The 11,370-nt window shown below is 40.4% G+C and overlaps 2 protein-coding genes across 5 annotated transcripts in view; both read right to left on the bottom strand.

Moving 5' to 3' along the window:
• Positions 1-1,134: 1,134 nt before the first annotated feature.
• RPS13 (ribosomal protein S13) lies at positions 1,135-5,315 on the bottom strand. Its single transcript, XM_051803977.1, has 6 exons — positions 5,212-5,315; positions 4,908-4,956; positions 3,247-3,325; positions 2,295-2,464; positions 1,836-1,936; positions 1,135-1,213 (listed from the first exon to the last, which is right to left on the bottom strand). The coding sequence occupies exons 1-6, from the start codon at positions 5,232-5,234 to the stop codon at positions 1,180-1,182; spliced, it is 456 nt and encodes a 151-aa protein (XP_051659937.1). The 5' UTR covers positions 5,235-5,315; the 3' UTR covers positions 1,135-1,179.
• Positions 5,316-5,407: 92 nt separating this feature from the next.
• The window catches only part of PIK3C2A (phosphatidylinositol-4-phosphate 3-kinase catalytic subunit type 2 alpha), a 51,338-nt gene continuing 45,375 nt past the window's right edge, over positions 5,408-11,370 (bottom strand). For all 4 annotated transcript variants that reach the window (XM_051803937.1, XM_051803938.1, XM_051803940.1 and 1 more), the window contains 6 exons: positions 10,578-10,702; positions 10,055-10,172; positions 9,881-9,962; positions 9,337-9,446; positions 8,976-9,101; positions 5,408-8,443 (listed from right to left, as the gene is read on the bottom strand). In XM_051803937.1, coding sequence (XP_051659897.1) covers positions 8,261-8,443; positions 8,976-9,101; positions 9,337-9,446; positions 9,881-9,962; positions 10,055-10,172; positions 10,578-10,702 — 744 coding nt within the window. In that variant the 3' untranslated portion in view covers positions 5,408-8,260. The remainder of the gene's footprint in view (positions 8,444-8,975; positions 9,102-9,336; positions 9,447-9,880; positions 9,963-10,054; positions 10,173-10,577; positions 10,703-11,370) is intronic.

Here is an 11,370-nt window from a genome sequence, read left to right as displayed (position 1 = left end):
AGACACCCCAGTGGCACGAAATACAAGAACTGTGTGAGCTCCAACATGCCCAAGGCCACTGGATCAGCCGTCACATTTTAAATCCTTCACCTGTTCCCGGGCTCGGGCCAGCGGCCTCAGCATGTGACCGCCCGGTGGCGCTGTTTGCAATAGGAAACTCTTGTTTCCAAGCGCCACCTCCTGGTGCTTTGCCTACTTACATACAGGCAGTCGGGAACGAGGAGCAAAGTGTCCCTGTGCTTTTCTGATAAGAGGATGGCAATTTAAGATGGACGAGACAGTAGCATTTTTAGTTAAACCGGAATTAAGTATTTCCCTTTTAAAATCCTTTTTTAAAAAAATCACATGCCTATATTTAGCTTTGTAATTTGGCAAAGGATTCCCGTCTCTCTGCAAAATTAAATTCAGAAGTTACCAGGTCCCACTGGTTATGATCTAGAAATTAGCAAAAATGACAGGGCTTATTTGAAGTCACTTAAGTTTGCAATATGGCAAAAGTTAAGTAACACACCAAGACTAAGTATCCAAGTCACAACTACCCAGAGTAACTCCGTTTATAATTTTCTCCTAGAAAAGGAAAAAGCTGTCAGTCTGTTCTCCACGTTTCTCCAGCAGAAAGGTAAAGGTAATCAGAACCCGGAGGTATAACCTTGGCAACAGTTACAACAGCTCCTGCCCTTTGGGTTTGGGAAAACTACTTCAGTAAGGACACACTGGGGAGAGCTAAACTGTTGTCTGTACCTGTCCAAATTCCTAAGATTATTCTTAAAATTACTTACAAACAGCAACAGTTAGTATCAGGAACTGGTTGAGGTCTGCTTAAGCTTTCTGCACAAGCAACAGCTCTACATGACCTGCAATTAATGAATAAATCTCTCTAACTAACTCCTCATCTCCTGCATAATCCCTTCTTCAATTTCTAAATTTCCAGGTCTTCCTCCTCTTACTGCTTTCTTCCCCAGTTCCTCCTGCAGGACACAGAGGCAGAGCCTGATATGAATAAAATGCATCAGCAGTGAATGACTCAGTACCATGGCTGCACGCCTGCTCCACCTGGAAAACTTCCCACTTACAAGCAGCTTCCTGAAACAAGCAGAAGCTTCTAAGGCACCGATCATTTAGAGACAACACAAATTCAGATAAAGAAAATTTATTCTTTCATTAAGTCACAGCCAGATCTTATGCGACCAGGGCAGAAGCTGTCGATGATTCACTAAAAAGAGAGAAGAGAGAAAAGAGAGAAATATCAATTGCAGAGGCAGGTTTTCAAACTAGTTGTCACACAGTTCAAAGCTTTAACTACCAGCCTTGAGCTAAATCACTGCCTGTTTAAAATTTTTTATGGTGTAAGATTTCACTCTTCCTTTTAAAATATAAATACTAGGAACACAGCACAAAACCATATATTCAAGAATCTGGATAGCTGCACTTGAGTCTTCTTAGAAAATGCAAGGCTAATCCTGTGGTGGCTGCCTTTCAAGAGAAAAACTATAAATGACTTTCATTTTTGTCATACCTACTAAGCCATTTCTCAAAATTTTTTGAAAGTAACATGAACTACAAAAGTATCTCAAGCGAGAACAAAGACTGCAGTTTGTATTCTTATAAAAATTATCTAGTCCAAAGAAAAAAAAATCATTGTCTCAACAAACGAGGTCACTAAGTGTTTCTAAATGTTACAATGGTCATTTTACCCAGCAGTTAATATTTATAAAAATACCGGTTCTTTGCTACCTCGGTTATCTACACACCTGATCATAACACTTTGAGTAATAGCCCCAGCAGTTTACAAAACCTTTGAGTCTTCAGTGACAATAGGAATGCAAAAGACTTACTACTTCCAGTTGGGTGGCAGCACTCTCTTAGTTTTGTAGTAGCGAGCCAACCTATGGATCCTGCTCTCAATCAGAATCAGGCGGAACTTGGCATCTTTATCCTTGAAAAGAAAGTTACATTATAACAAAGCACTACTTTAATTTCTCAATGTACTATTCAGACGTGCTTCAACAAAATAAAAAATCCACAGCTACTGCTACAAACTCCACATTCCCATTACCAAAGCCTGATGAATCCCATAAAGTCAGAAGAGGACCAGAAATATGTGGTTTTAATGCTGCTTTTAAAATCCTTTTCACAGACAAAGACCATCCTCCTTGATCAAAATGCCTCCCCAACTCCATAAGTTTACTCAAAGCGGGGCTAACAGGAAGTACACAAAGCTTCTTTGTCAAGTTGTACATAAACTACTGTGTAATTTAAAAACACAAACACTGAGTTATCCAATGAGCACACACCTTTCTATTTCTCTCAAGATGTTTGCGAACAGCAACAGCTTTCTTGATCAAGTGATAAAGATCCTCTGGAAGGTCTGGGGCCAGTCCCTTTGATTTAAGGATTCTCAGAATCTTGTTGCCAGTAACAAAGCGAACCTGGGCAACACCATGGGAATCCCTCAGGATCACACCTGGAAAAAACATTCACATCTTACACTGGAAAGAAAACCACACACCAAGAAATCTTGTGAAACCAACCTTACAGTTACAAGCTATCCAAAAAAACCGTCTTCTGCAAATTAAAAACCTTTCTAGTGGACACTGAAGTGAGCAAAATACAACTTACAAATGTTGAAACACTTTATGATAAATCTTAAAACACAACTAACACACCCACCACTCTTACACAGGTAGTACATGAAGTGCTACAGTACTATTGGAAAATTTTCAACAGGGTTCATTAAAGGAATGTATTCAATCACTCTATGAATTATTATTCTAAGAGGGATTATTATCACTTTCAGGATTACAATAATAAAAGAATTCATTTACACAGCAACCAATTACACATACACTGCATACACAGCTCATGACCACATAAAGCTGTCATGCAAACACTTCAGCTCTAGAAGAGCCCAAACCACTGAGAACTGGTCTATGATGCAGCTACAGTGCCTTGCTCAGTAAATCCTGAGCACAAGGGCTGCCGATATTTGAAAACTTCCTCCAGGAAACTGGGCAAACCAAACTTCCCTATAACACACAACGTTACATCGAGATCCTCATCGGTCCCTTCCAACTCAGGATATTACTTTATGGCTCTTAGTGCTATCCACAGTGAACACACACAGATACACCAGATATGCAGTGTTTTCTTAGCATGTTATTTAACACAGGTTGAAGGAGCAATTACATTATTACAGTCAGAAAAATGTGGTTTTGTCCCCATTCAGGAGTGGTTTATAATCCTTACCAATCTGGGACGGAGTCAGGCCCTTTTTAGCCAGCTTGTAGATCTGTTCCTTTACATCATCAGAAGTGAGTTTCAGCCACTAAAGAAAATGAGAAAAAAAAACCCCAAACTGATTAACACTGCTTAATACAGAGGGCACAGGCTAGCTACATGAAAGCTTTTTATAAATGGTAGAAATAGATGCTTTGTAGTGCTTGAAAAACAATCAAGAACTGAAATTGTACTTTTAACAATACAGATTTTTTTTGGCACACAATATACCTATAGTGCTGGTGAAATGTGGTGAGGGAAGGCAGAGATAAAACATGAGAGCCTCCAACTGCTTTACCATCAGTTCACTTCAATTGCCAACCAGAAGCAGAAATACAAAGTTACAGACAAAAAAAAATAATCACTGCCATTGGGAAGGAATTCTTAAACTAGGCCTTTTGACAAAAATACGAAATTGAGACCCATTTAGCCACCTCTTAGTAAACCACCTACAGAGATTACTGAAAAATCAGACTTTAAGAACATTAATTAACTTAAAAAAAAGAAACAAATGGATCTACCGAGATAGAATTAATAGAAAAGGCACAGTTCTATGTTAAACTGTGCTGATAAAGCCACTGCTTCTACAGTTATTAAGGGGAAGACAATACCAACAAGCTAGGTAATCCTCACTTTCAGTCAGCTACAGAAGCTCCTGATTTTTTTTTCCTTTTTAATACTGTCACAGTATGAAACTGAAAAGCACAGCAAAAATAAATTTGGAAGTGCTCCGAAGATTACAATTTAAAACAGAATATAAATAAAACAGAGCAAAAAAACCCACACAATTTTTTAAAGCAAATACAACATTTGATCATCCTAACTTATCAAAATGTTTAACTGTCAGTAGTAGTTCGAGTAGCTTCATATTATTTTACTTCAAATTGTATCTACTTAAAATCAAAGCACAAAATATGAAATTATGTTCTCATTTCACTGTTTTCCAGTCCATGCTTTTCCACATGCACCACAAATTGTTCTTTCTGTCAACAAAACAGATCCTCCAAGAAATGGTCTTGCAACCAAGGGACAGAGAAAGCCCTTTCTTAAGTACAAGTAACCTGAAAGAACTAAGGGTGCACCAAAATTATTTACTTTCCTCCCCTGACCAACAAACTGGCTGTAAATATTTTTGAGAGTAAGCGGTTTATTCCACAACAGAGAAGGCCAAACTCAAGTGTGAAGAGTAATTTAATCTCAAGAAATTACCAGCATATAGACTCTTAGAAGTAACTGAAGCAGTACTTAAGTAAAAGAACACACAAAGTGGAAAAGAAACTTTTTTTTGCCTAATGAATCGTCTGGCCAGGACAGGACACTTGCTTCTCCAGCACCGTAAGAATCGTCACAGAACCACAGAATTTACAGGGACGGACGAGACTCTTGGGCATCATCTAGGCCAGCACATGCCAATGCAGGATCACAGGAGCGCGTCCGGGTGGTTGAGTGTCTCCGGGGAGCATCCACAACCTCCCTGGACAACCCGATTCATCATAGGCGAAGGCAGCCTTTTACCAGGCCATAATTTAAAAGCGATGACACAAATTACAGCTCTTTCGTTTCGTTTCCCTCCGTAGGCACTCCTGAGCTGCGCTGTGAGGCCCGGAAAAGATGATGGGAAAGGAACTCACCGTGGGCACGCTGCGCCTGTAGGGCAAGGCCGACTGGGACAGGCCCTTTCTGTGGGAAGAAGCAGATGAGATGCTCAGCGGAGCGGGCCGCGCTGGAGCTCCGGGACCCCGCGCCGCGGCCCGAGCCTTCCCCACCCCGCCGCCATCTCCCGCGGCCGCGCGCCTCCCCCGCCAGCCCCACACGCGCCGCGCCGCTCCCGCAGCAGCCTTCCCGCTCCCGCCGCGGTCCGCAGAGCCCGCCGATCCCCCTGAGGAGCCCCGATCCGCCCCTATCCCGCGGCTCCAGCCCGATCCCGGCGCTCACCCCGGAGCGTGCATGCGACCCATGATGGCGGCGGAGAGAGAAGGAGCGGCCTCCGCGCGCGCTTCCGCAGGAAACGTCGGGCCCGCGCCTGGCCCCGCCCCCCGCGCGGCAGCCAATCAGAGGGGCTCGCCCCGCCCCTTCCTCACCCTCTCCCCCCCCTCCAGCCCCGCCCTCACAGAGCAGGACACGCGCTGGGTTTTATTCCAGAATAGTGTTTAATGTACTTACAGGAGAGTTACGGAGTCACATTGAACCCGCCGCACGGCGCGGGGGCGACATTGTACATCTTTATTACCGCTTAGTTAAAAGTATTTGGTTCTTAGAGATACACAGACGGAGGGCGGCGCCCCGCCCGCTCTCGCTGCCCTCCCTGACCCCCGGCACCGCCGCAGGGACGGGCTCCCGGCGAGCAGCGCTCGGGAAGGGGGGACACGGCGCGCCCCGGGGAGCCCCGGCGTTAAGGCAGGCGACGGGGGTCTCTACACAACCCTAACACTTGTAAAAATAGAGAAAAGAGCGTTTACCAGAGATCGCACATGCGTCCGGAGACAGGCAGCTGTAAGGTCGTACAAAGGCAGTAATAAAAAGTTCAGTGCAAAGTTGTAGGTTAGTAAAGGAAGGAGGTCCTAGCGCAAGCTGCTGCTCTCGGATACCAACACAAGGTCTGTACGGACAATTTACACTTCTGGCTGCAGGTCAAACGGTGCATAAAAGATTTTTTTTTTTTTCTTTTCATGTAACAAGATACAAAAAGCTGTTAAAACTACATTTCTCAAGCTACTTAGTATACTGGTAAATTCCATCCCAATCAAATATTTCCCTCTTTCACATCCATCTTGGGTTTTGTATGTAGCACGGTAAATTCTTATTGCAACAATCAGATTTTTTTCTTAATTGAGAATAGTGCAAAGAGGTGCAAGCTTGGTGCTGGTCCTCTACACATGAGGAGAGGCCAAGGCTAGATCCCATAGACAACATAAAATCCATGACCATAGAAAGCTCCAGCCAGTGACTATTTTGAAAAGGAAGGGAAAGGCACAAAATGAGTTAAGCTATGAAGAAGATTAAATCAGAAGTCAGGACATGTGCTAACAATAATACAGTACTACACTTTTTTTTTTTCAGTCCAGACAACTGTTAAAACTGCAAATCATTTTATAAATGATTTTAGTTTAATTGTATTTTGTGCTGTAAGACACTGTGCTTTAATAGCAAACTGCAAAAAAGGCAGTCCATATTGCTTTCATTTTATTTCACAATGGAACGTTTCACAAAAACAGTAGTCTACTTTCCTGTGTTTGAAGTGACTTGTGATTCTAATGATGGAATGGAGTAAGTCTCAAAAGCATCAAGTGAGCAGGAAATATATCTAGTTAGTTACATAGTTTATTATTTACAGGCTAAATACTAAATGAAAAATACGCAGAAGATGCCTACTACAACTGGGATTTGTAAGCGCCCATTAGTATTGGCCCAGTTTCTAACATTCAAGATAGCATTAGCTTTTTAATTGTAATAATTACTACGAAATTGGACCGTGAATAGTTTAGGCACCAGGAGATTCAAGTTTACTTCTCTCTTCCGTATTGAAGGGAGATTGGTCAGTAGTAGGGGAAGGAAATTCGGATTATAAAAGAGGTTTTTAGTGTCGGGTAGATAGAAGGCTTTCCCCATATTGTGTCTTTGTTCATAGTTGCATATTTCACTTTCAAAGTTCGCTTCAAGATTTTGTACTAAAGAAAAATGTTGCAACTTTATAGCTTTGTTTAGACAGAACATGAACAACCTAAACCCCGAATAAGGTGAATAAAAAGGCGACACCTGTAGTGCAGAAACACCTAATAAGTAACCAGTGGTATTAACAGGAGATAGTGACATTTGCACTCCGCTGTCACAGCATAGTTCAAATCTAATGCTTCTTGGAATGAAGTATTTTAATGGAAGTAGTTCTTACTGGGAGTGAAAAACAGTATTGCTGAGAACTGTTAAAGAAAAAAAAGCAGTCCAGTTCCTCTCTCAAAGCTCACTTAACACAACTCATTTCTGGCCTGCAATTCATCCAGCAGCGGTGCTTTTCAACTAGAGGCCATCCTTTACCAGGAGGTAAAGGTGCAAATGCCACTTCAGGTTAGTGTTTAAATGTGTTTCACACTTAATCACTGCAGTATTTAAAAGTTCTGGGAATTACAACAAAAAACCCACTGAGAAGCTGGGCACATTTCCTACGGTACCACATTCAGCCAGTCTTCATTCAATTTCTGGAGATCATGGGCAGAAAAAAATGTATCTAAGTTGAACTATTTATGAAGTAAATAACACATTTTAGGAAAAGATTTCCAGTAGGACCTGCAAGGTATCAAATATGAGAATGTTACCCCTTTATAAGGAGCTGAAAGTTAATATGTATACATATTTAAATACCAGAAATGAGGTAAAAGAGAAGCATTTGAATTATAAGGCACCATTATTTACAACTTCCATTATTGGCACTCACTCCAATAAATCTTAGAGAAGCATGAATCTGGGATTATATGCAATGCTAAGGAATTTTTCCAGCCCTTCAACCTTCATTTCTACAGGTCTGTGTGAAGCCACCTATCGCTGCTTCTGTGATACCTAGTTAGTAGTGGGGATGTAATCCTAAAATATGCAATTTCTTTGATGTTCTCCAGCATCATGCCATGGATGACACAACAGCAGTAACAAATTAAAAGCAAAAATGCACTATATCCACAGGCCTAAAGATTAAGTTACGGTTCAACCAACCAGCATGGTCAAACTGTTCATCTCGCTTTCATGGATGGTTTAAAAACCCCTTCCTTTACCCACAGCTCTTAAACATTTAAAATGATGCCTTGGTAACATCACATGAGCATAAACCAGGTTTTCTAGAAGTCCTCCAGATTAGGCTACATGAACATTGGTCCAACGTGTCTGTTGAAATGGAGAGTCTTGAAATTTAAGATGTACAAGTTATCTTCAAGTAGGAAGATGCACAAAGCACAAGTGAATACAATTGTTCTGGCCTTACTCAGGTGTAGAAATGAGTTCACAGATAGGGTACAGCAGTTAGTCGATACCAGTTAACAGTCTCCTTGCTCAAGTTGAAGTCCTTTAGTGGGAGTGTAATTCCACCCAAGAAAAAGTTCTCACGTAACGATTCTGCACTGAGCACGCTTAACTGAAGTTCTCTCTGTTTCAGAGTCTCCATGCTATATCCACTGTACACGAGCTAGAAGGTAACAAGTCAAGAATTTTTTGGTTATATGTTACACAGATTGCCCTTTTTTCTGACTGCCAGGTGTCTTAACTGCACTATATGACCATTCAGTACATCTGTTTCTCAGAGAATGGGCTGAAATACATCCCTATTTTATTTTGTGCTCCCAGTGTTAAGTGTTTAGAAGGACTAGTGTTTTTTGACTGAAGTACAGTTTACATGCCAAGACTTCTGAATTTATTTTTCTCCACATCATGAGTCAGTGAATCCAGGGCAAGGGAGGTCTTTAGTTTTAAGATTCCTTTCCTTCTCCCCATCTCTCCTCAGTCAGACTGAGAAATTTCTACCTACTTGTCACAGCACACTGACCTACTCAGTTGCTTTGTTTTATTTTTAAACAGGGCACAAAGTTTTTCAAAACAGTTCCTTTTTCTTTTCCATTTCTCTATCTTCACAGATTTTTTTTTTAGACAATATTTAATTACTGCTTAGAATAAGAGATAATAGCAAACCATACGGAGTTACTACATACATTTTAACTTACCATTTCATTGAAAGTTGGGTTTCTTGTCTTCCGGGAGATTTTGGTTTTGCGTTTGGATGTTTTGTGCGTGTCTGGAAGTAAGTATGTTTTTACATAGGGATTTGGATCTGCACCATCTTCTGTAACCTACAGTCAAATAAACAAGACAAGTTAGAAAACTAATTAGTGCATAACTAATTGCATATTTATTTTCAATCAAGACTTTCCAATCAAGCTAATCAAAAGCAGCAATTAATCAAGCTGGCACTTGGAAAATTTGGAGGGAGAGAGAAAGACTGATGCAGGAATGGTGGAACTAAGTCAAGATGGTAATTGACAAATGGAACCAGTTTTTGGCAGCGAGTGCAGCATCTGTACTTACCAGGTCTTTGATGTGCATCACCATGATAAATAGAGTGCTATTTCTGTAGGATATGGACAGCTTCACTTCTCCTCCCACTTTGCCTGAGGTAGGACTTGATGGACTTGTGTCTGAAAAAATAAGACAATTATTTCTTCTGTAATATTTGTATGTTTTTCATCAGTGCTACACTCAATTTCCACTCATAGGGGAAAAAATATAAGCCTTACACCAAGCTCTGTTTCTGACTTTATTTCTAGTTCCCTAATACGGGCAAGGCTATAGGCTTTAAAGATTTTTTGCACTCTCTTGCAAGAACTAGCCTCAAGGTTCGGAATGAAAACCTGAATAATTTAGTCAAGCCATAAACAACTCCAAGTGATCACATATATTGTTGCAATTTTTGGTATGTATTTCCTTGAAACTGTATGCAGGCACAGTTGGACAGACAGTGATGCATTTTCTAATGAAGGAAAACTATAGTTAACTAAACCAGATTTAAAAAATTCACGTTGTAAAGGTGTTATACAATTTATAAACCAGCCCACGCCCAAATGTTACCTACCTGTAGGTCTGGCTATTCCATCTATTCCTTCCACTTTGTCATCACGAAGTAATGGATGGAAAAAAGTATAAACAAGATCACACTAAATTTGGAAGAAATGTTACATATTAGTTTAAGTGTTAAAAAGCATCAAAACCTGAAAACTTGCATTTCATTTCAATTATTTCTACTCACTTCTGCCACTTCTGAAGAGCTGTTCATCAGGCTCTGTATGTAGCTGTTGAGCTCCACTTTTCTTTTAGCTGCTACATCTTTTATATGTGTTCTTCCCAGAACCATCTTATTAGGAAAGCTACAAGAGAAGAGAAAAATCGTGTTTTCAGTTAATTTATCAGAAGCAAGTACAGTTTGATTTCATTGTTGTTTCCATCCTGAAATGCTGACATCCATTTTATTTTCTGCCAATGAGGAGCGGGAACACAGCATGCCAACAGCTTATGACACTACAGAAAGGCAAGGAAATGTTTATAGGCAATTGTTATATGTGATATGACACACAGACCCAAAACACTGAGATACTTCTCTGGCTCTTCTCCTTAAAACTTGGAGACAACTGTTTTCTCCCTTAATTGGCCAACTCTGAGGTCTTAATTTGCCCCTCAGCAGTTTTGTCTCCATTTCAAGCAATTTCTTCCTCCACCCAGCTGGGAGCAGTTTTGTTGCTTTTATAATAGTGATGAGTGAGTTAGGAACATACCCTGGTAACTTCCAAAGAGGAAAGAGAATGCCAAGTTTGTTGTGGAGCTCCTGGAACTCATCAAATGTTCGGAAGACAAATGTTGGCTCAACTTGCCCTTCTCTCAAAACTCTCACTACATAGATCTGCCCAAAACACAAAAACCACAAAGATAAAAGTAGTTAGTTTATATAAAAATATTATAGAACTGACTTAACAATATAATTTTCTTAACAATCAACTCTTTCTCCTGTGGTAATCCTTCTCCTGAATACATATCCTGTTATTATATCCCACAGCCCAGCATTTGCATTTTATAGTGGAGTTACAATTATAAATAGCCCATAATGCAAAGTAACATCCCATGATCTTCCTATAATGTAGATCCACAGCTGACAAGGGGATAAAGGTAGTTAAGGCTAAGCTGTCTGCACTCTCCCTTTTAAGCCTTATTGTAAGTTAATACCATACACCTATATACCTATAGGTATACAAAATGTTACATCGGTGCAGGATTACATGGAAACATGTATCTGTGGGACCAGGACTACCACAGAACCCTTCAAACAGTAATTTTTTTCAATTTAATTCCCTCAAGATTCCAAAAGATTCCACTTCTAAAGTGATAATTTTGTGGGCAGATGCAAGTGTACTGCATTTATACAAAAAGAATTGTTAAAAATACCAGGGTGCAGTCCCAGGATACAGTTATTCACTTTCGTAGAAGGAAATGAAGGTTGAGAACCTGCACAGTGGAGTCATTTTATGGGCAGATGAGTTGAATGTACAATGTATAATTTAACTTTAAAAATCT

This window comes from Manacus candei, unplaced genomic scaffold (assembly GCF_025592945.1).
Source record: "Manacus candei isolate 608988 ecotype Guabito, Panama unplaced genomic scaffold, ASM2559294v1 h1tg000060l, whole genome shotgun sequence".
In the NCBI taxonomy this organism is placed as follows: Eukaryota; Metazoa; Chordata; class Aves; order Passeriformes; family Pipridae; genus Manacus; species Manacus candei.
The sequence above is the reverse complement of the archived record's forward strand: the minus strand, read 5'-3'. Positions and strand labels throughout refer to the sequence as shown.